This window comes from Micropterus dolomieu, linkage group LG13, assembly GCF_021292245.1.
Source record: "Micropterus dolomieu isolate WLL.071019.BEF.003 ecotype Adirondacks linkage group LG13, ASM2129224v1, whole genome shotgun sequence".
Classification (NCBI taxonomy): Eukaryota; Metazoa; Chordata; class Actinopteri; order Centrarchiformes; family Centrarchidae; genus Micropterus; species Micropterus dolomieu.
The window spans coordinates 7,656,872-7,679,986 of record NC_060162.1 but is presented as its reverse complement, the minus strand read 5'-3'; the positions used below and the strand labels follow the sequence as shown (position 1 = coordinate 7,679,986).

Genomic DNA, 23,115 nt, shown 5'->3' with positions numbered 1-23,115 from the left:
GAATGATCCAGTTGTTTATATTTCATTCTTCCTGCAGATATGCCTCACACAAATTGAACCCTCAACTAATGCAGAGTTTTACTAGAAAGTTAAACAATACTATCAAGGAACAGCATGTCCGCTTCAGATTGATCAGCAACAACAAATTTATCTTATTCTGAAATTAGTAGAGTAATAACAGACAACACTGGTTTTTCTCTTAATTGAACAAACAATTATTTAAAAAAAAAAAAGTTACAGTTGCAACATTGACGACAGGTACAAGTGATACTTATATAGTTAGATGTTTTCTTAGTTGTTGTAGTGCAATCTTCAAATAAAAATCATTGTTCTGAAAGCACAGTGTGAAAATCACAGTGATACTTTTTCTCAGCATACACTATATCACAGTGTTTGTGTATTTCTGGTATTTATTTGTTGCTTTCACACATAATTCACGTATGTATCGAGTAAATCTTGGCAATTAAAATGGGTTGCACTTCTTTTTGTAATTAATTGTTCTATTTTTATTTATGTTTATTCCAGCAACCAATTGTTATTATTCAAACATACTGTAACTGTGTCATATTTTCAATAATCTGGTCATCAGTCATGACGCCAGAATCGGTAATATACATATATATATATATGTATTACAACAGTATATATATAAAGAATTAAAGAATTTCCCCTTGGGGATCAATAAAGTATTTTTGATTCTGATATAACAGATCAGATTAATGTTGTAATTCAATTAGTGACACATTCATCATCAATTTTGAGCACGATAACGTTTTCTAAAATACATCCTAAATTTATGAATTTGTTCTATTGAGACATTTGTCTTTATTATAAAATGCTATATGAGCTTTATGGTTATGTGTTTGTTATCTAGTACTGTGAGGTGCTCATTGTGAATAGGAGACAGTGAAATAGAGCATAGTGATATTGAGAAATCTATGAATTTAGATTTTAATATGTTGAAACTGGTGTATGAAACTATGAAATTTTAGCGTGTAAACTATTTTTGTTTTAACGGTATTGTTTGAGTGACTTTCTAACAAAGAAGTCAAACTATTGGACCAAGAGAGCTCTCGAGGGTTAGTTAGTCTGATTTCAATGTTTACAGCTCTAACAGCAAATGATAAGAAAGATACGCAGAATTGATTTTATTGATTGATTTATCACTACATTTAAACTTATCATATACATATTTAGTTTTATTCCATGAAAACAATTAGCTTTTGGGGGCAATTTAGAATGCCCAATTGCTGCATGGTTTTGAGGAAAATGGAGTTCCCGGAGTAAACCCATGCCACCACGGTAGGCAACACACAAACTCAGAAAGGCTCAGGACCGGGACTTGAACCTTTGCCTTCTACCTATGAGATCGCCACTCCTGAGGTGGCTCTAAGAGCTCAAGTCCTGCACCACATCTATGTAACCTCCTGCTCGACTAGCTTGTAAAACCTTACTCTCCACTTTGGCCCATGGTTTCTCAAACAGATGCTTGATGTCATCTGGGTTTGCATTGGTCCAGCTCACTTATGATTTTTAGAAGGGCTCCTAAACCAGCCTCTCGATGAGTAACCCAACAATCCCTTTGTTTTGTCTGCCTGTGCTGTTGTATCTTCCACAGGATCGGCATGTGTCCCTGGATCCACTGTTCTGACGGGTTGCTGACAGCCATCATCAATGTCTGATGTGATGTGCTGATTTATTACAAGCTCCGCAGTGCGCACATTAGAGGAGAGGGCAGAGTTCACACTTTCTGCAACATTATTCACAATCAAATCCGTCAAGAGTTCTGAGCTGACACACCGTCTGTGGTCATTCAGACCCTCAGCAACACTCTGAGGGATTCGCCCAGACTGGACATAACATGCTCCTCAGACACGACCACATTTATGCTCTTGAGAGCCATCAACAGGGTTTTTGACACAGATGTTCAAAAGCAGGTCTGCCAACATAATTTTTGTGGCATCACTGAGGTGGACCTAAGTTCAACAATCCCCGCTGTGAGTTCAATGGGCTAACTTTATGGTCTACTCTAACCTCCAGTATCCAGTATCTGTGTGACAAAACCAGCCTAATGGCCAAACTAAACAAAAATCAAATCAATAAAACGAGCTAAACACCAGAACTCAAAATACACCCGTGCCACAGAAGCCTTTTGCTCCATCAAGCAAAGGCAGCATAGCGAGCACAGTGTGATGTGTTCCATGTCCATGTCTGTATTTGTTAGGATTTGGGTGTGAATAAATTACTTCATGTAAATTATGGATTTTTATAGATCTTACTCGTGTAATTTGCATGCAAAATAGGTCTGTTAACCAGCAGACAAAGAAGATTTAACCTGTGGTGACACTTCAGAAGTACAACCCTGAACAGAATGTGTAGGACCAGATGAAATTATGCCCTATTTATATATTGACATAGGTTACATCATCATTGCTAAGCCCCTCCCCTAAACAACAACTGTAGCTTAGCAACCATTACTTTAGCAGGTTTGTCATTTTTAATGGGAGTCTGATGGAAACTTTAAAGGTACAATATGTAAGAATTGAGAATACCTATTGTAACTGCTGTTAGCCAGTTAGCGGTCCTTTTAGCTGACAGAGTCCGGAATGAGCACCAGAACCGGAGCTGGGTGAGCGGGCAACGTAACAGCCATCAAGTGATTTCAGCCAAACTGGGACCGAACACAGCTCCTGAGAGGCCAACAGAGACCAGTTTGACAACAGGGAATACAGCATGTCGGGTTCAGACAGGAAGAGGAGTGCCGATGAGCGGGAGAGTAGCGAGAGGGAGGTTGGACATCAGAGAGGCAACGACAGCGTTTAGAGCCAGAATATTCTTAATAGATTAATAGAGTAGATTAATATCTATTCTTTATGACCAAACCTTAGTTTGGTGAATGTTGTAACAGTGGAAAGAATAACCACAATGGTTTTGGTGAGTTTTATTTTGTTTCTGCTGAGTTTGAAAGAAGTCTGTTTTTCGATGACTTAGCGAGGCAATTAGTCCTGTGAAGAAATAAACTTGAATTCAGAAGGTTGAATTTTTCTGTCAGATAAGGAAAAAAAGTGTGAGAATAATTCCTTTCTTGACATTTTGTGAGTTTATTTTGTTTATTTATTAGACTAAAAAAGAGAGTTGTGTCGCAAATTCACCGCTTGCACACATCTCCCATCTGAAACTATGAGTGGGAGACCTGAGCTATCGGAGTAACGGCTCTTAAAGTACAAAGTTGTACAATGAGACATGACAGGCTGGGGCTAGCTGGTTAGCATGTTAACATCAGTAGATATCTCTGCAACACAATACATAGATGTCTGTTAAACTGTTACGTTTCACATTCTATTGATAATGTTAGTATATTTTTTTTTATGTTTTAAACAAAATTTTGGCCTAAATCTTACACATTGTACCTTTAAAGTCAGATGGAGTTTTCAAACCATCTCACAGCTGATGAAAATATGCAGCTACAGTTGCTATTCTAGCCGCAAAAGTCAACTAAAATTGAGACAACTGCTACAACGGCTTGTGTCTGAATTTAAAGAATCACAGTTTCAAAATAAATTACCAATAACAAGTTGGTCTTATGTATCCATCCATCTCTTTGTCTTTCTCTCCTTGTATGTATTTTGGAATTCAAACACAAAAACTGAAAGGTATAGCAATTTTCAATAATATAAAATATTGTGTACTCAGTAGGTCAGTAAAGGTGATTGTGTGGAGTTTCTATTGAACATCTGATTCGTCAATTTTTGACTTCCAGCTACCCAGTTTTACTCAGTTTTAATGTCTATGTGTTAAAAAAAATCAATTGTCCAACCAACTATTAATGGATAAGAGGTTCATTCAAGTTTAATCATGTCTGATTGTCCTTAACAACTCCAGTCTGTTCAGGTCAATTTGAGTATATAATCGATATATATCAATACCAGGAGGGACATTTCAGTGCTACTGCATATAAATCCATCCATTATTTGAATCTTAAATCTGCTTCAGATGGAGATTGATTTATACACAAAAAATGTTCCATTAATATTTACAGTTGTACAAAAACAGTATCACACCGTGTCACAATTTCACTTCCGTCTCTACTAGTAACAGACAAAAGAGTATTCTATGAAACTATTTTAAAAACGGATTATTTACGTACAGATTATTTTACAAATAAAGTTATAGGCAGTGCCCTGAGAATCTTATGTCTAAACAGATGAATGTGCTTCTCAAAATAATGAATTGAAAAATAAAACCATGTTGGGGATTGTACAGGGTTTTACAAGATTCTGCATCATCTGCTGTTTCATATTATATATTCATTATTTCACAGTTTCCTGTTATACACAGTCAGTGTAGAGTGAAAATACATTAATAACCTCAACCCTCTAAAACATTTGGCAAAGCTTCATAATTCACTCATTATGTAGATGGGAAAGTTGGATCATCTCAACCTGTTTTCAAGAATACTGAGTGTTAGAAATTTTCTTCCACAGTAATGTCTTCAGGTTGTTAAGGACAAGAGAGTGATGCACCTCCATCTGGCTTGCCAGGCCGCTGAGTGTCACACAGGTGCGCAGCTGCTTTTCCAGATCCCCGCGGAGGTCTGAAGGTGCTCCGAAAAGCAGAAAGTCCTGCAACAGAACACACACCTTTGCTAGGTTGGGCTGTACAACCTCAGTATTACACTGCTTCACTAGTCGATCACAGGTGGCCGTGCAGTCGTGAGCATAAGTACAGTCTGCGTTGGTCTCACATCGCCGCCCCTTCAGAAATCCCCGCACAACTGCCTCAGATGCCACACTGCGTAGGTTAGCCATCTTACAGTCATACTTTGAATTGTAGCCCACATGGCGAGGACTGGCATCACATATTAGGAAACTCCCATAGGACCCGTGGAATACCTCTTCCACAAACTCCAGCAGGCCGATGGTGATGCGAGCCCTGCGGGGCCAGGCTGGTGCGAGCCAGTGGTTCAGGCTGGAGCTCAAGGCCTCTGGGACCAGGGCCTGCAGGTAATGAGGCACCTCTAGACGGTAGAGGGAGCTGTGGCCCACGCGTTCTGTCACATACAGGTCTCCACAGAAGCCTAGCAGCTTGGGGGTGTGCTCCTTCTCCTGCAGCGCCACCATCAGGAGGAACTCATTGATCTGGAGAAGAGCCCAGATAGATTTGGCCTCTGCTAGAGACACTTTGCCATCCTGGTTGACATCAGCCAGGGTAATCACCCTGTCCACCAAGGTGCTCAAAGATGGCTGCTCACCAAGGTTAGCCTGCAAGAAAGTGGTTATTATTTATTATTGGCTATTATGTTGTAAATCTGATATAAATAATAAAAAGGTTGCACATGTAATATTCAAATATGGTTCCAAAATAGAGTTTTCAAATAGACAGGTTGTGCTTTCTACTGTGATAGTTGTTCCATATGATATACTGTATTATACGTATGGTGTAGCTGCAGGGAAAAACAACCTTGAGGAAACTGTGCAGCATGTCTTTAAATTCATCCATAGATGTTCCACGAGTGGGTTTGTCAAATAAGCTCATCTCCTGTCGCAGTATAGAGTCTGGAGCCCCATCAATCTTCACTGGATCCTCAATACCACACTTGATCACAACCGGTCTCTCCTTCCACTGTCCACTGTACACCTGCAAGTATAAAAACATGAGGATAGTAAATCATTTTAAATGCAGGCATCCATTAACCTAATTAAATGAGAATATCTAGTCATTGGCATATTTATCATCTTCTTAAATATGTGTGTGGGGAAAACGTCACATTACTTTACTGGGTATTAAAAGTAATTAGTTATTTTACTCGTTATATTACTAGAGTACTTTCACTACACCCCACCCTGCCCCTTCCAAGAAAAGTGACAGCCTGTTTAGCAGCTCATTTTAGAACTGAATCCACTATATTGGAACAATTATTAACCTTAGAAGTCAACAATCAGCCAAACAGAAAACACTGCAGCCTCTCAAACCAGATGGTCCTTTACAGACTACGTTCCAGCTGTCGAAGAATGTCTGTCTCCCTTGTTCTCCATTCTTCGTTTAGTTTGTGGCTAGCAGCTAACTTGAACTACCCTTAACCTGCAGGTCAATCGCGCATTACACATCATCATAATGATTATGGCAGTCTGCCAATTATGGCACCTAATTGCGTTCTAGTAATGCTAAGTATCGCAGCATTACTTGGTGGGTATCTCTACCAAGACATGAAAGGCATTGGTTTCTATTAAACCTGCCATCAGATATCACTTCCTTATTAAACTGGTCCCATAGTCATCATCTAACTTGTTCAAGTGGCTAATGCTTTAAGTCCTGTGTGCAGCATTTGGGGGAAACTGCACACACATTTTACACATATTAAAACTCAACACAATTGTACTTATAGGTCAATCAAAAACCATGATTACAAACTGCTACACAATTGAAGTATTATTATCTGTGTTCTCTTGTCAGCTGTTACTTTGTTGTCTCGTTTATTATTTTTTGTGTGTATTTTTTTTGTTTGTTGGCGGCTGTGGCTCAGGAGATAGAGCGGTTCAATCCCCAGCTCCTCCAGCCTGCGTGTTGAAGTGTTCTCGGGCAAGATACTGAACTACAAATTGCCCCTGATGGCTGTTCCATCGGTGAGTGAATGTTAAGTTTCCGTTCAAGCACTTAGGCTCAGTGTGTGAATGGGTGAATGTGATGTAGTGTAAAAGCAATTGTGCTCTTGACATCATTAAAAATAAGCGCATGCCCACAGTGATTTCTCAAAATTTTAATAAAAGTTAAATGAATGAATGAAAAGTAAGAATCTACTCTACTACTTTGAATAGTTATCCCCTTAATCGCTGTCGTGTTCCTCTGTGGTTGGTGGTTTGGAAGTGTTTTCTTTAGCCACATGTTTTTTTACCTGATGTGTAGAGGAGGTGGACATGCATCGCTGAAAGGTTAGTGTTCTCTGATCACATAACGCCTTGCAGGATGAGCCTGATATTATGCCCCTTCGATAATGATCGCACTGCAAAAGGAAACAGGAAATGATTATTTGTAAAAAAGCAACAAGGAGACATCTTGTTTTTTTTGGTAATGCATTTATAACATTACATCCCATTCCAGATCTACCTCAGCATCTTTCCACTGGCTGTCTCTTTCTAGTTTCCTTCTAATGATCACCATCTGACACTATCACCCGCCTGCCTAGCGGCTCCCCAAATATCACAGAATCTCCATCAACTTAAAAGCGCTCAAATCAGACATTCTGCACACATTTCCACAAATTCTTTGAGGAAATGTACAGGGTGTTTAACAATTAAACATTACTACTGGTAATTTCACAAAATATACGTAAAGGGACGATTTTGCTGAGGCATATGTCCAGTGCAACAGGATCGAAAGCTACATGTATACGTGTTTGAGTTTCATGTCCTGATGTTAGTGGCATTTTACCTAGTCAGGTTATTTGCATATCGGTAAATAACATTTAAGATACACTGCATCTTGACACATTTAATAATAATAACACACAAAATAAACAAATCATGGTAATCCTTCATACTGAAAAAGTAGTTTACTGCCAGATTTCTACTGCACACACCCAAACTGCGCCTCGCCTCCCAATTCAGAGCATTCATGTTCATGATAAGACATCAAAGTGCAAAATAGCAACAAGCTAATAAAAAACCTTTGCGTGACAAAACAGCAAAAATCTCACCTCATCAGCACTAATTCGAGTGGCATCACATGCTTGCATGTAATGATACTGCCCTTTATTTATTACATTGTCTAAAACTGAAGCACACAGAGACTTTCGCAAACTGTGCACCCGTCAACAAACTGTGCACCCGTCTTCATGCAGGCACACACACACTGTTGTGCAGATCTGTTTATTTGTTATAATGAGGTTACATCATTGATCTTTCATTGTGCGTCAATTACTTTGAAGAGTTATCCCCTTAACCGCCGCCGTGTTCCTCCGTGTCTCATTGAATGTCAGTGCCTGTTTCGTTCTCAACAGCCGAAAGCTTTGGAAACAGCTGGGCACAGCAGGAGAGTAGTGAAGCTATAGGCTGTATTTTTATCCAGCTTCAAAGGCCATGTATGAAGGAAGAGGCCAACCCAAGCAGTCCCCAACTGTCACTCTTCTTCCTTTTTTTTCCTTCCTACTTTTCCGCCTTAGGGCTGCTTGTTAATGACACAGCTAGAGCAACAACACATGGTTGTGGTGGTTTCACATGGACAAAAACACAGTCAACAATGTTATAAAATGTGCCACGATGTAGACACAACTGTTTATTTTTCTAACCCAGTGACTCATGAAACATATGGCATCTCATCTACTTGGTTCAAAACAAACTCATTCTGTACTGGTTTGCATGTGTGTGCATGTGTGATTTTCATGTGTGCCCCCACCCTACACACACATAAACCTATATTTCTTTTTACACCTTCTTTTAGAGCTGTTTCAAAAAAAAAAAGCTTTCATCTTTTGATGAGAAATACAACAAAATGTGATTAAACATTGTAATGGATCGTTTCTCTTTCTCCTCTGTATCTTAGCAACATTTTACAAACACTGAGATATCTGTAATAAATCATCTATTTTTTTAACCTCTGGCCTGTAATGGATTTATTGTTTATAATTTGTTATCCTGGTCTAATATGTAACCACATCAGTGCTAAAGGTCCCACATAAACTGAAATCTGATTATAATATGAATGTGGTTCCCACAAATCAAACATTTAACCAAGTAACATAATATTTAATCAATAAATGAAGCATGACCACTGGCAGAAAGGGTTGTACAGTTGAATGTGAAGACATAATGACGCAGTAACCTAGATTTATGACTCCTGGCCTTTCTGTAGCATCCTGATCCACCATCACACTGATTCATTATGAAACCAGCTGCCATAGTTTTAAAAGACTATACTTACAATGACCATATGGCAGACATGCCCACGGCAGAGTTCAGAGTAAGAGGCATACTGCATGTAGATAACCCAGCTGGCGATGAGGATACCCAGCCATGCCAGGAGAAGGTACTTCACCTTGATGGCTGGGAGACGACCCTTTGGAGATGAATGGGAAGGAGAAGAGAAAACACAGTAATCCAAGAAGACATAATGACTGATCATAAAAATAAACTATGACCATCCAACTTTATACTCAATCTGTGTGCTAAAGCTGCTTATTGACTGTTTTTATTATGTTTTGAATTTTCCATTTGTTGTTTGTTTTTTTGCTTTATTTAATAATCCCTCATTCATCACCAACCCTAATATTTGTGGTTTATCTCACTTCTAAAGGTTCTACAGGTTTCATTAACTTAAGTAAAAATACCAGTAGCTATACAAGATAAAGTCCTGCTTTTAAAATACAGTAACAGTACAGATCAGCAAAATGTGCTTAAAAGTATCAAAAGTAAAAGTACTCATGGTGCTCCAGTGTCTTTTATTTTATTACATTGTAATTACATTAGAATTTGTATACATTTTTCTCAAACGTTCCCTTTTTTTGGAGGAGAAATGTCTTGTTGAGCTGCTAACAACTCATGACATCTGATACATGACAAACCCCAGTTTTGAAGAGTAGCCAACATTTCCCTCTGAAATTGTGTGTGGCCTACCTGCTAACTGTAGGCCTATAATGTCTACAGTAGGCTACGTGATTAAATGTAGTAGGTAGTTGTGTAGTTAACAGTGAGGAATGATTAGCCTACACAACAATAACTGAATGAACAGCTGTTCACTTTTTGGGATTAAACCAAGATAGGCCTAGCTGTTACGTTGGTCCGCACCCTTTAATTATCTCTTTTTTTTTAAGACTCACGACATTTTGTGATGCAGCATGTGGACTGGACTCAGATGCCATGGACGCAGAAATTGTTCTGGTAATTTGACATGCACGATAATGGTAATTTACCGTGTGGACCCTTTTATCCAGCAACAAAAGCAGACTGACATCATCTGTCCATGCATACCTGCAGACCTTTGGACAGAGGGCAGAAGAGCACCAAATGGACCAGTCTCCGCAAAACCCTGGCCATCATGAGCGACTGTTAGGAGACAGCGGAGCGAGAAACCAGGGACTCTTGTCTGATCACATCCTTACAGCAAATCTACACCATGCGTCGCAAATAACCAAAACCCGCGTATAATAAGCGCGGCATATGCCGTGATATTTCCCTCAGCCTGTCTCTGACTAAAACAACGCAACTGTGTGGTTTCGTAATCCAATTTTTCACCACAAATCAATCGCCGGTGAAAAATGACCAAGCGCCCGTCCTTGAAATTGAGCAATTTCAGATTTCAGCTCCATATGGGCCAGAAAAATCTGCGTTACAGCCCCAGAATAAAATACCTCCTCCGGCCGCGACCACCCGCTAATTAATGTAAAAGCAGTTTCTTCATGATGTCGCCAGATGAAACTAGACAAAATTGTGACACCGAAATAACCAGCGGAGCTCCCGATGGGCTCTCAACCTCTGCTTCCCAGCGACTCATCACTGCGCTCCTTTAAAGGGAAAGATGCGGGAGCTCCTGGGAGATGTTTTTATACCGCCGACATAAATCTCAGTGCGCTTTCCTGTCCTTTTCACCCTGTGGGGAGAAAACATCCCACCCTGACCAGGCACGTGCACACATAGAGATCAAAAGGGGCTTCAGCACCTGCCCTTTTTCTTCTTCAAGAGAAATTGCCCTTTTTTCTGGGATGCTTTTTTTTTTTAATAAATGAATATAGGCTACAGTATATTTATTCCTGTTTGCAACAGATTCCCTGTCAAACAAATATATTTATTGGGAAAAAAATCTAAATAGGCTATCAGGTCGGAAGATGAGACTTTGGAGTTCCGATTCTCTCTCTCTCCGCATCTCGCAGCACAGAGACAGACAGCAGCCCCTCCAGCTTCTCTCCCAGCAGTGTCTTTCTTTGCTTGTGTGGAGGTGAGTGGTGATGAACAAAATACTAAACTACCAGTGCCTCGAGTTTACCGCTAATTAAACAGAAGACAATATAGGCCTAGGCCTATGTCTTGCCAACGCATGACTCATGAGCTGAGCTAGTGTAATAAGTTAGCTGAAGTTTAGCTAAGGCAATATCTCATGGCCATACAACCTGATGTACTGATGGAGACACTACAGGTGAACACTAACATTTTCATCACAATCGCCAAACTGATATGCAAATTAGGCGTTAACTAATTAAAATACGCCAATTTGCACACATTTGACAAGTCACTGCAGATGAATGGGATTAATAAAATAACTAAAGCATAACACCAAAGAACTTCCCCAGTTAATGACTTACATCAAGAGTTGGCTATTTTCCTCTGAAATGTGCTTTGTAAATATGTTAATATAGAATAAATCTACAGATGCAAATAGACCGAGGTTATTAGGCTTTAAACCCACACCATCTAAATGTGTATTTTTGAAGTTTTATTTCCATTAGAGTAAAAGAAGACAAAATAGACCAAAGTCTCAAAATTGACCACTCCATGAAAAAGCGCCTTAAAGAGTAACTTGATAGTTTTGATGGTCGGCTCCTCATCTAATAACTCTCCATTCTATTAGTTTGTTGTATGCTGATAGATCCTTATATAATACAGACAGCCCTCCCTCAAATGTGAAACTAAGTCCAGAGTTCTTGTCCGCGTGGGTTCTCTCCGGGTGCAATGGCTTCCTCCCACCATCCAAAGACATGCAGGCTAGGTTAATTGGTGTCACCACCTTAGGTGTGGATATGAGTGTGAGTGGTTGTCCATCCATGTGTGGCCTGTGATGGACTGGCGACCTGTCCAGGGTGTACCCTGCCTTTCGCCCGATGTCAGCTGGGATTGGCTCCAGCCCCCTGCGACCCTGTACGCAGGATAAGCGGTTGACGATGGATGGATGAGGAAGTTTAAACATATGACTCTTTCTGGGTGTAAAGAAAAAAAATATCAGTCAATGTTCTAGCTATACAACCAAAGTATTATGACATTTTGGGGGGGGCAATTCAAATAAGCAGTCTTTGGACTTCAACTACTGTGTTAGTGCAGTTAAATGAAAGACACCTGACACGTTTTACCTTTTATTGACTACTTTGGTAAACAAACAAAATATCACAAAGGTTTATACTGCTGTCTGGAGACATGCTTTCAAGGCATGTCTTGAAGCATTTCTTTCCAGGTGTTCAGTTCCAGATGCAAAATGCTCACTTTCAACCATGTCTTCAAGGTATACATACAGAACCTGTAGATGTCTTGCCCCAAGACTGGGGTACTACACTGTGAAGACAAATCAGAATTAGACGCTTGGTTACGTTAGTTTCCAAATTCAACAATCTTTAATCTTACCAGCTTTAAATAAAGAGATCCGTTGGTAAATTACATCACTCTAGATCCCCACTTCTGTACAATGTATTGTATGCAGATGATAATGTAGACATTTTATTCTCTGACACTTTATGACACAGGCTTGACACAACTTTGGATTGCAATGCTTCAAGGGATGTGATGGACGAGAGCAAAGGAAACACAGGAGCAAATAGTCTGCAAATGCAAAGTCAGCGTGAATTCTCACCTCCCCAAGCAACTCTGTTGCTGCTCCACAGGTGTATCTGGTCCATCAAAGGTGAATCCTGGGCCTCTATGATGGGGACCTTCATTACTAGGAAAGAATAAAAAAACCTAATCAATTGTGTTTCTGTCCTACGTCCTTTTATGTGCCTCTTAAAATCTCTTTTTAGCTTCAAAAATGGATTTACTGCACATTCTCTTTAAGAATAACCAGGACTATTTGATATGAATAGTTTTCTTTCTTTGTGAGGAATTATATGTATGTATAGTAATTATATGTAGCGTGAAGGAACTATAAATTTAATTTTCTTATGCAGCATTTATATATATAGAATATGGGTTTGCCTAGAATAACAAAACGCATGTTAGTTCTTAAGGTGTCAATGAACACATTGACACCTTAAGAACTAACATGCTGCAACATAAATCAACTAACCCCTAAAATCTGAAGTCTCATAACAAAATGAATCACTACTGATCCTTAGTTCATGAGAATACGTCGACCTTGTGGTAAACTGAGTCTACATTAAATATCTGGCACGGTTCCATACCCAAAGCCCACTACACAGTGGAAATTGAGCTATCGTGAGCCAGTTACTTACTTTCTGCCCGCTTACTGCACAACAGAGACACTGACACAGCCAGAGTTGCATCTCAAGGGGCAAAATCAACCCTAATGTGTGCAGTTACAGTGGGAACTTTCAAAAGGGCTAGTTACCGTCATCTCAAAATCTGAGTTCAGCAGCCCTCATGTGTGGGCAGTCATGCATCTTTTCGCCGTGCAAGTACCTGCATGAACAAAAGCAATACGTCAGAAGACAGGAGGCTGTACTCCAATACAAAATATTAACCATGAAAATATATGTACATACCAGATATCATTGTCCATTGGTCCATTAACATTTGGAAACCATGAGACAGAGCTGAAGGCCACATCTACAAATGAGAAATTAGACAAATTATTCTAAAGCAGGATGGTGACGGCCAGTTCAGGAGAGTGTACAATATGCTGACTAAAACAAAGGATGAATAGCTCATTTTTGTTGGACTTCTGACTTCAAATAATTGTGAAATAATAATAAACTCCATGTCCCACCGTTGATGGAGTGGTGGTATTTGGATATATTTCTGGTATCCTTCTTGAATGACGAAATGTTTCTGCCGCTGGCTTTTTATTTTCCACTACCATATAAACTTTGTAAGTCATTATATTCAAAAGTTGGCACATTAAATTGATGGCAGCATTTAGAGCACTTTAGTAAAATTCTGTAACATTGTATACAGCGCTGCAACGAGTAGTTGACGGAAAAAAAAATATCGGCAACAATTTTGATAGTAATTTAAGTCATTTTAAAGCAATAATCACAAAGATTGATCCAGCTTCTTGTGTGAAATTATTTCTGGCTTTCTTACTCTTTTATGATTACTCTTCTATAATATGTGTAGTTCATATGTATATTTTCTGTTAGCAGGTCATAACAATGGGCTCCTCACCATGGGCTGTGGAGACTTGTGATAGGTATTTTAGCAACTTTTTCTAAAGCAAACAATTAACTGATTGATTGAAATCACCAATAGATGAACCAAATCGTTAGTAACAGTTTTACACACTGTCTGTACGACCAATTGATTTAACACAGCCTATTATGCCATTTACTTTTAAGGTTACAAACCAGGCTCCTCCCACCAGGGGGCGAAAGCAGGAGAGTCTGCGTCTGAGCTGTGACTGGGAGTAATTATAATTTTCCCCTTATTTTAACATTTCTCGGAGACAAACAGGGACATTTTAAGCTACTTGCTCAACGTTACTACCACAAAATTAAAAATATAAAGAAATGTGTTTTGATAGGACTGTCAGTTTTTCAAATGCTCGCACACACCAGCAGTAAGATAAGCAAACAGTTTGGATAGGATAAAGACTGTAATAAGACCTAACATAAAGTAAAAGTGACACTGTTAATTGTGATGCCACCGCGAACATGAATTTGGGATTAGCCAACAACTTAAAATAGCCTGTTGCTTACCACGTGAACGGCAGGTTAATACCCTAAAACAGACACCAAACACGACTCAACGCTTGCTGTAACGTTAAGCATAACATTTGTAAATTACGCTAAACCCCGACTGTGATAAGCATAACATAATCTTAAAACGTTACACAGCTTGGTGGATATTTGTGAATTTGTCGCGTTCACTTATTTTATAAGCCCAAGCAAATATTTAAATTATGAAACGCGTACAATTTGTGTTTTATCAGTAATATGCGATGCTACATAGTAAACACAAGCATGTACATGTATATACAGTTACAAACTAACCACCCACTCACCATTTCTCCTTCACAGCGTCTCCCTGGTGGTCACAGAGAAGATCGACACAGGAAAACCTGTGGCCCAACTATGGAAAGTACGAGTGACCAAGCTTCATTTACCGTTTAGCGAACTGCCCGTACTGGAGTAATGGGCTTCATTTCCTGAACTTAATGTCTTGTAGCTTTCCAGTTCAGTGACTACAAACATTTTATACAACATTTCCGTCTATGGGATCAGATCATGTTCTAGTTCAGCAAAGTTTGTGTCCCTGGTGAAAATGGCTTCATATTATAAAACTAAGACACTACTAGATATTTGTATAGTAGCAAAACACAGAAATAATGTTCAGGATTGGAGCCATTTATGATCTTTATTTCAAAAAGAATCAGAAACGCTTTCTCAAACATACCAGATGAACAGAAATTATGTTATTGCAGTCTAGCTGCACATTTTCTCAGAAAGTTGAAGTATATTTTAGAGTTTGTGAGTACAGAGCAATGTTTTATAGCTTTATGACCATTTGTCAAACCTTGCAAGTATTGCTCTTGCCAATGTTTTGGATTTCATATCCAAAACATTGGCAAGAGCAATACTTGCAAGGTTTTGCTTGCTTGTTTTTTTTTTTTTTAAATCATAAAAAAAATTATATATCTTCTTTAGGTTTTAGACTGTGGGTCAGATAAGACTTTGATGATGGATTTCAGACACGTTTTCACAACTGTTCCTCTGCAAGAGGTTTTATGATATTGACACATGCTGCAGCAAGTTTAGTAATCAAACTGCTTTAAAAAAAACAACTATTTGAATCTACTCCTGTGTACACATTTAAGCAGTGTTTTTGCTAAATCTGTACCAACATGACCTCAAACATACACCACAGTAACTAGACAGAACAACTGGACCTAGAGATGAAGCTGAGAGGGGAAAGCGGACACCAATATCATGTAAATATCTTTAGTTATTATTTGGGTTATCTACAACCTTTCAGGATAAATACAAATGCAACAGTAACACAAAGTGCTGTCTGATTTAGAATGTCACTAGTGAAGAATATGGCAGTCCAGGTAAACATAAGTATTAACAGTTGAATTTGGACAAGCCTGCCGCAGCATGATTCATCTTTGAGGGCCTATTATGAGACAGAATGTTAAATCTGAACCAGAAGACCACACGCCACAGACACAAGATTCATTAGTAAGTAAGATACACACAACTTCAGTCTGAACACAAGAAAGCACTGGGATCAATTGAACTTTTCCAAATCCACATGCATTATGAGAGAGCAGGAGATAATCTTGACTTTTTAAATTGCATTTTTTAATGTCTATTTTTTAAGAATATAATATGTCATGAGCTTGGTGTGGTGGGTGCTGACAGGCCGTGCAGTAGCTCCATCTGTCTCCTTTTGTCCTTGGCACGGCTGATAGTCATCTTAAATAAGCGACAGTAAAGCTCCATAGCAGCTGGGGTGTCGTCATTCCCAGGCACAGGGTACGTCACCCGGCTGGGGTTGCAGTTTGAGTCCACCACGCCCACTGTGGGAATGTTCATCTTTGCCGCATCTCTGATTCCCACGTGCTGCTGAAACACATTGTTGATAGTGGAAAGGAAGATGATGAGGTCTGGTAAGCGGACTCCTGGGCCGTACTGGATGGGGGCGTTTGTAAGGAGGCCTCCCTGCCAGTACCGCGTATGGGCGTACTCCCCACAATCCCTAGCAGTGCTCTCCACAAGGTGGCCAAACTGACGCCGGCGGCTGACAAACAGTATGATGCCACCACGATACGCTACATGGGCAGTGAAGTTTAGGGCTAGCTGAAGGTGCTCCACAGTCTGGTCGAGATCAATTATATCTTGGTCCAAACGGCAGCCATATAGGTAAGGCTCCATAAGCCTAAGAAAAAGAGAATTAGATTTAAAAAAAAAAAATAAAACAGTCAGGAATTAAAATGGGAAATTGATGCCTTCCACCTTGTTGTATGTAGTTATGAGTGGGTTGTTTATTTTTTAATTTGCATATTCAGTTGCAGCTGCCTACTGTGCTTCAGTTGTCAGGGCTACAGCGATCCCTTGTGCATAATATCACCTTGTGATTTTTTAGCAGCCACTCATCACTCAAATGACAGGTCACACCATTTTCTGTTTTGCTCCATTTCTTTGCTGTGATAAGCTAATGATAACGATTATAACTCAACATTTCCTGCAAGTGTTTTAATGTAAAGGCCGTGGTGGGCCTTTATTGGCACAGTTTAGATTAATTATACATTTCCAACTTACAAGCTCCACAAAAGAATTCCGAATATAAATCATTAAAGGGGCATTATGTAATTTCCAGCGGCCACTAGCGGTGCGGTTCTAAGATTGCAACCAGGCGTGTGCTTGTAGTCATGAGCGAGCATAATCCGAAACACAACCGCTTTCATACAGAAATCCTGCAATAAACGCAGGAACACCAGCATGCAGGCTGTGGCTTTTCACTCAGACATGTTCAGGCTCTGTTACTTCGATGTTCAATTCTCAGAAGCAGCTCAACACCGTCTCCGTACCTTTCATTCAGCGCAGCGAGCCGCATATTGGCTCAATACTGCCAAAAAAGGCAGAGTGACAGCGGCTATAGACAGACAGGGAGAACAGACAGAGCTGGAAACTCAGGTAAACTCCCACTGCAACGTTACAGTAATAGTTTTATCAGCTGTAGGTTGAACTAATCCATGCTCGTTACATGATCACAGTACATTTACTGCATTTAGCCGACGTGTTACATCGTTAGCTCACCTGCTACTTTCAGTAACTAACGTTATCTTTACCATCTGTGAATCTGTCACTGGAGGCTCAGCAATGTCAGCACAGCTACATGTATTGGATGATAATGAAACAGTTAGTGAGCTGGAATGGATATTATAAAGTGTGACAATCTCTTTATAACAGTTAGACCGCAGTAACTGTACTGTAACTAGTGTTAGTGGATGGCTCTTCCTGTGTTGTTGTGACCGTTTGGTTTGCAGTGTTTTAAGTTATGTGGGTCACGTTAGTTACAGCGACTGAGAGGTGGAGAAGCTGAGTACCTGAGTATCGGTAAAACCACAAAAAACATGAACTGAATGTTACAAAGAAAACAGCAGCAGGTCCGAGCCACTGTAGCGTTAGCTGGCTGCATCACTATAGGCTACCTTTAGTAAACAGATCATTCCACATTTGCTTTTTGCCGTTACATCTTTTCTTGCAGGCTAAATCAACAGTGGTACACAGGATAGTAACATGGATCGCATTAGTTGGTGAAGTAATGTGGAAAGCTAACTTATAACTTTGCACCGGATAACATTAGCAACTGCTCGGCGTTACCCGGCGAGCTAACGTGTTTCTCCAGCTTTACTAATGCTCACTTTGTTCTTTCTCAACATCATCTGAACCCGTTTGGTCTGATGGGCTTCAGCACACAAACCTTTATTGTTGTTTTGGATCCTTACATGGAGCCTGTGTTTTGGTGTGAGCCGGTTGTTTTATGGTGTTAGTGGACTGCATGTCGTGAGCTGCCGTGTTGTCGCTGTAGTACGAGAGGCTCGGGAGCGCGCACAGGGCTGAATCCGACCCAGAGACCTCACATTAAAATCAGAATAGTCGCTGATGCAAGCAACAGAGAAAACAGGCGCGTGCTGCATTTCGGAGTGAGTTTTGAGCCCACTGACAATAAGGAAATGACAATTTGATTTATTAAAATCAAAAACTTACATATAGCCCCTTTAATAGCAAGCCATATTTACTGTTGCTCAGTCAGGTTAGCTAGGTTTTGTTCAAGATATTGTCCACAGGAAATAAAATGCTGCAGTCAATTTGTGAAAGCCTGAGTTTTATTCATGTTATTTATTATTATGATAGTCACAGTTCCTGTCTGTTTTCGCCTCCTACAAATGCCACAAAGAAGACAGTAAAGGCTTACGTTAGTTAAAACACATATGTACACACACCCCACTCTTTTTTAAAGCAAAAAGGTGTTATTGCTTTTCATCTAAAAAGTATTTCTTATTCAAAAAAACCTGTCACCCCTCCCGGCGATTGCAATGCTTACATTGATTTCAGCTCTTATTGTTTGTATGTGGGTGTTTTAATGGGAATGTGGATCTTTCAGATCAATTTGAGAAGTCGTTCCACATATGTTTGTCTGTCATGTAATGTGGGGTCTTGACTTGGTCTAGCCTTGGTCTCAGCCCGTAAGAAAGTCTTGCTCTTGTCTCAGTCTTGGTCTGGGCAGTCTTGACTACAACACTAATTTAGAGTTTGTGACTTACTTACCACTTTCCACTCTAATGTCACTACAGAGTGAAAATCCCTCTGAAGAAGCATTTGGGCAACATTAATTAGTTAAACAGTAGGAATTCATACCAACCTGTGCCTGCAACCCTTCTTATGACCAAGATGCACTCTGGCGTCGAACAGGTCTTTCAAAGAGAAGAGCTCCGACACACGGAAAAAGTCCGGCTTCTGAAGTGGCTGGTTAATTACTTTCTCTGTATGCAGAAGAGATGATGAAAGTCTGGAGAACAGTACTGACTGAAAAGTTAGTCGCAAACACTCTCGCTAGGTTCGCATTTGTTAGCTCACCTGAAAAATCGTCAAGAGGGGATTTAATGGAGGCTGCAGTGGCATAGTGATGTCCACCACACGAGTATCCGATTGTAGCAGCCCGTGAGTGCCGTAGCCCCCAAAGTCCTTTACAAATATAGTTCAAAACATCAGACATGTGAGTAATGTTACTGCTAGCTACCTAGTTAACACTAGCTACTGACGTTAGCAGGCAAATTGCTAATTTGTGGCTAGGATTACAAGAATAAAACGAAACAAAGCCACAACTGTTCTACAGACCTACAATTTTGTGACACACAAACTATATGGACGGTAATATTACTGTGTCAGATAATTACAAAAAACCTGTGTGCACATACCTTTCGCCAGTGTCCGGGATGCCATGCTTGCTCGAGTACCACGGAAGGTCAGCCAACTGCGGCTGCGTGTTTGTAGTTCATGGAATGCCGTAAAGTGCTGTCGTAGTAGTTTTCTATAATAAACTACAGTACCCGTGATGCCAATTTTAAAACGCTCGTTTCAGAACTTTATTGAAAAACAAATACAACACCACGGACATTACAGCCCTCGTGTTTTTTTTAGCTATGAAAGGTATACAAAATAATAAAGCAACGTTAATTTTAACTACAAAACTGGCAAAAAATATAATCCTTACACAAAACAGCTGTAGTATAAAAACCAATTCATGCCGTCTATCTGGTCCATAACAACCCAATTTGTGTTTTTAGTACCTGAAACCCTGACACCAGTAAACTTATATTATTCAGTAACGTTAGTAACATGAAAAACAAAACCAATAGGAAATGTAGTTTAGACATGTTGCAATATACTCGGGGAGTTCCTGAAGTTTATGATTGACCAATTCCAAAACTATACAAAAAAACAAGAAATGCCCTTAAATGACTACAAAAACAATCAAATTAACTTAAACATTCTTCCATGTATCTTTATGGGTTTTTTTTTGCAGAATCTCCTTACTATATAAGTTACAACACAAAACAGGGGGAAATTTTTCCCAAAATCCAACAAATAAACAGAACTGTTAAAAAAGCCCAAATAAATACAAAATTGCCGCAAACAGCAACCCATACATAAACACACACTCAGTAAAGTGCAAAACTCAACAACCAACACATACTGTAATAGCCAACATCATCTACATCCATGTTTTAAATGCAGAATTAACTTTCATTCTGTTATGCTGTGGTGACTGGGTGTGTCGCTTCTCCTGAAAAAATATGAAACTCATCTAAGATGAACAGGTTTCTTTTTTTGTGACTGATCACTCACTATGGAGACAAAACCACAACATACCTGTTGACTGGAATGAACTGAAGCTTTCTTTTGACATGTTGCACAGTCTTGTTTTGCACAGGAACACTACTGAGAGGAGGTACCCCCTGCAAGCGATGTAAATTTCACAATTTCTGGCTGTGGACAACTTTTTACAGTCAAATATCCTCAGTTTCCCTGGCCATTGATGGGGTTAGTGAGTTTAGCTAACATGTTAATGAATATCTGATTTTATTGTAAAGGAATACAATTACAGAAGAAAAACTGCAACTGTCATGCTACTATATAATTGTACCTTGCATTTTTTAGCCAGGTACCTCCTGCTGAACAGCATACTTCTCTCCTCTGTGGTAAGAGCTATGCAAGGTCTGATGGTGATGCCAGGGTCAATGGCACTGGACAAAGACCTGGGCAAGGCAGAGCAGGACACACATCAGACCAGTTATTACTTATAAGAAATAATGTTTATTCATCCCAAAGTCCATCTTTAAGACAGTGACCGTAGCCTGTAAATCAGGATGGTAGGTGTTCCATCAACCACGAGTTACTATGATGCGGATTATTATACATCAATGAGGAAGGCCCATTATTGCTCGGATTCCACTCTTTATTACACAGATGCACTTGAAAGACACAGCAGGTTTTTTTTTTTGTGAAAGAGTAAAAGAAAAAAAAACACTTCTTACAAAATATTTACAAAAACTGGCAATGCACAGCATGTTCAGTAACTTTTTTTGATAAACAAAAATAAATAGCCTTATTTCCACATCTGAAATTCAAAAAAAACTTTTAACATGACAAAGAAATCAACACACTACTTATCAAGTTTAGCAAGACAGAGAAGAATAACTATGTGGCTTCTGTGGAATCTGGAACAACACTTGAGTCATAGAGGTAAATAAATCCAAGACTGATTTAGTGGCTTTCACCAATAACTTTAAATTCCCACCTATGACTTTAAACTATGGAATGAAATAAGGGCACTGTGTCTGAAAAAACAATATTGGGAAGATGTAGTATAACATCTCTGTCGTAGTCGAGAAAGGATACAAGATTGTTCCAGTACACACTGGTGTTCTAATCTTGCTCTAAACAGGTGCTTATTAAGGGTCAATGGTAAGGGTCAGGTGTACACTTGCCTTTTCTCTTTATGTACATAAGTTAGAAAGTCAATACTCAATCTTTGGGTGAGGTGAGAAGGTAATTTTCTGTAATTATCATTAGAAGCATCAAATTTTAGAGCTTCAGCAGCATGAGGTAATTGCATAAAGGGATAAGATGAGGGAGGAACTTAAAGAGACATGTTTTTCAGATGGAACTGACAAAACAGAGTGAATCTTTTTTGCTGGAGGTACTTCTTGGGGAGGAGAGAGTCGGGAGTAGTTGGTCAACACAAGCAGCCACAGACCAATAGAGTAAATAGTTGACATGGTAGAATTTAGACTAGTAAAATTATGGTAATCTTTACAACGGTAAGCCGTTGTTTTGAGAGCATTTCAAGAACCAATTCTGGACTGAGTTTCAGTTATCAGAGGAAGACTTAAGATTTTATTTCAAATATAGACGGCATTAGTAGTGGGTGATACAAGGAGAATAATTGTTTTTTGTTTGTAAATTGTTAAATAAAATGTATCGTTTTTTTTTTTTTCCAGTACTAATCTAACTTTTTATAACAAGGCATCTGACTGTCTTAATTTAAACAACAAAGAATTTTGAGAATTAGCTAAGATTTTGATAAATGTAAACGCACCCATCACAACTCCTCAGAGTCCAAGAAAGCAGAGGTTTAGTATTTTTGCAGTTAGTCGATTACCAAAATAGTTGCCGATTAATTTTCTGTTGACTAATCGATAATTTCAGGTCTAATATTGTTTTGCATGTGCGCTCCAATACTGGTACAAAGCTGTGTCAAATATGTCATTTTGGTTTACTACACAGCAGAATTTGAATGGATCATGTTTTGTCTTTTGTCTTTCATTGGATACCCCTAATGAAGGCAGTGATGGAAACGTATTGCAGTAACGTGACATGACTTTTTAACTTTTGCACATAAAAGTCTTTGACTGCTTCTCAAAGTAAAACTACATATCACAGGTTAATTGTCTAAGACTATGTCATAACAGCACACATTTATCTGATTAACTGACTATCTGATCCAAATTTTAAGTATTTGGACTGATCTTTATTTTGTCATATTGACTGGTTATTTTTCTTGGTCATTTGTTTTTTTTTTACTTAAAACAGAAACGAAATTTTGGAAAAAGTCATTTTGATGGTGGTGCCACTCATGCAGTCAGCCTCCTGTACCAATATGTCACTATATTGCTTTTCAAAGGTTTGATGATATGAATGAACCTCTTAACCTAAAAAAAAAATTTCATGATGGT

At 39.2% G+C, this 23,115-nt stretch overlaps 3 protein-coding genes and 1 long non-coding RNA gene across 5 annotated transcripts in view; all 4 read right to left on the bottom strand.

Annotated features, from left to right (window-relative positions):
• Positions 1 to 3,823: 3,823 nt before the first annotated feature.
• dipk1b (divergent protein kinase domain 1B) lies at positions 3,824 to 10,457 on the bottom strand. Its single transcript, XM_046066827.1, has 5 exons — positions 9,963 to 10,457; positions 8,917 to 9,051; positions 6,893 to 7,000; positions 5,461 to 5,637; positions 3,824 to 5,261 (listed from the first exon to the last, which is right to left on the bottom strand). The coding sequence occupies exons 1-5, from the start codon at positions 10,029 to 10,031 to the stop codon at positions 4,449 to 4,451; spliced, it is 1,302 nt and encodes a 433-aa protein (XP_045922783.1). The 5' UTR covers positions 10,032 to 10,457; the 3' UTR covers positions 3,824 to 4,448.
• A 1,585-nt stretch (positions 10,458 to 12,042) lies between these two features.
• On the bottom strand, positions 12,043 to 14,923 carry LOC123981489. The gene is made up of 5 exons (XR_006827776.1): positions 14,872 to 14,923; positions 13,415 to 13,478; positions 13,261 to 13,331; positions 12,547 to 12,633; positions 12,043 to 12,251 (listed from the first exon to the last, which is right to left on the bottom strand). It is a non-coding gene; the product is annotated as an uncharacterized LOC123981489 (long non-coding RNA).
• Positions 14,924 to 15,794: 871 nt separating this feature from the next.
• mrps2 (mitochondrial ribosomal protein S2) lies at positions 15,795 to 19,909 on the bottom strand. Its single transcript, XM_046066346.1, has 4 exons — positions 19,795 to 19,909; positions 19,454 to 19,561; positions 19,239 to 19,359; positions 15,795 to 16,748 (listed from the first exon to the last, which is right to left on the bottom strand). The coding sequence occupies exons 1-4, from the start codon at positions 19,817 to 19,819 to the stop codon at positions 16,202 to 16,204; spliced, it is 801 nt and encodes a 266-aa protein (XP_045922302.1). The 5' UTR covers positions 19,820 to 19,909; the 3' UTR covers positions 15,795 to 16,201.
• A 25-nt stretch (positions 19,910 to 19,934) lies between these two features.
• Positions 19,935 to 23,115, bottom strand: part of ppp1r26 (protein phosphatase 1, regulatory subunit 26) — a 13,381-nt gene continuing 10,200 nt past the window's right edge. For both annotated transcript variants that reach the window (XM_046066344.1, XM_046066345.1), the window contains exons 3-5: positions 21,024 to 21,135; positions 20,750 to 20,835; positions 19,935 to 20,663 (exon numbers count right to left, since the gene is read on the bottom strand). In XM_046066344.1, coding sequence (XP_045922300.1) covers positions 20,624 to 20,663; positions 20,750 to 20,835; positions 21,024 to 21,135 — 238 coding nt within the window. In that variant the 3' untranslated portion in view covers positions 19,935 to 20,623. The remainder of the gene's footprint in view (positions 20,664 to 20,749; positions 20,836 to 21,023; positions 21,136 to 23,115) is intronic.

What these genes read in the sequence shown, in the direction of transcription:
- dipk1b (XM_046066827.1), bottom strand. Translation starts at nt 10,031, where the DNA reads ATGATGGCCAGGGTTTTGCGGAGACTGGTCCATTTGGTGCTCTTCTGC. An exon ending in ATGTCTGCCATATGGTCATT is followed by an intron (nt 7,001 to 8,916) that starts GTAAGTATAGTC and finishes TTCCTTTTGCAG; the next exon opens with TGCGATCATTATCGAAGGGG. An exon ending in TGCTGCACAGTTTCCTCAAG is followed by an intron (nt 5,262 to 5,460) that starts GTTGTTTTTCCC and finishes ACTTTCTTGCAG; the next exon opens with GCTAACCTTGGTGAGCAGCC.
- mrps2 (XM_046066346.1), bottom strand. Translation starts at nt 19,819, where the DNA reads ATGGCATCCCGGACACTGGCGAAAG. An exon ending in ATCCCGGACACTGGCGAAAG is followed by an intron (nt 19,562 to 19,794) that starts GTATGTGCACAC and finishes ATATTTGTAAAG; the next exon opens with GACTTTGGGGGCTACGGCAC. An exon ending in AAGAAGGGTTGCAGGCACAG is followed by an intron (nt 16,749 to 19,238) that starts GTTGGTATGAAT and finishes TCTTTTTCTTAG; the next exon opens with GCTTATGGAGCCTTACCTAT.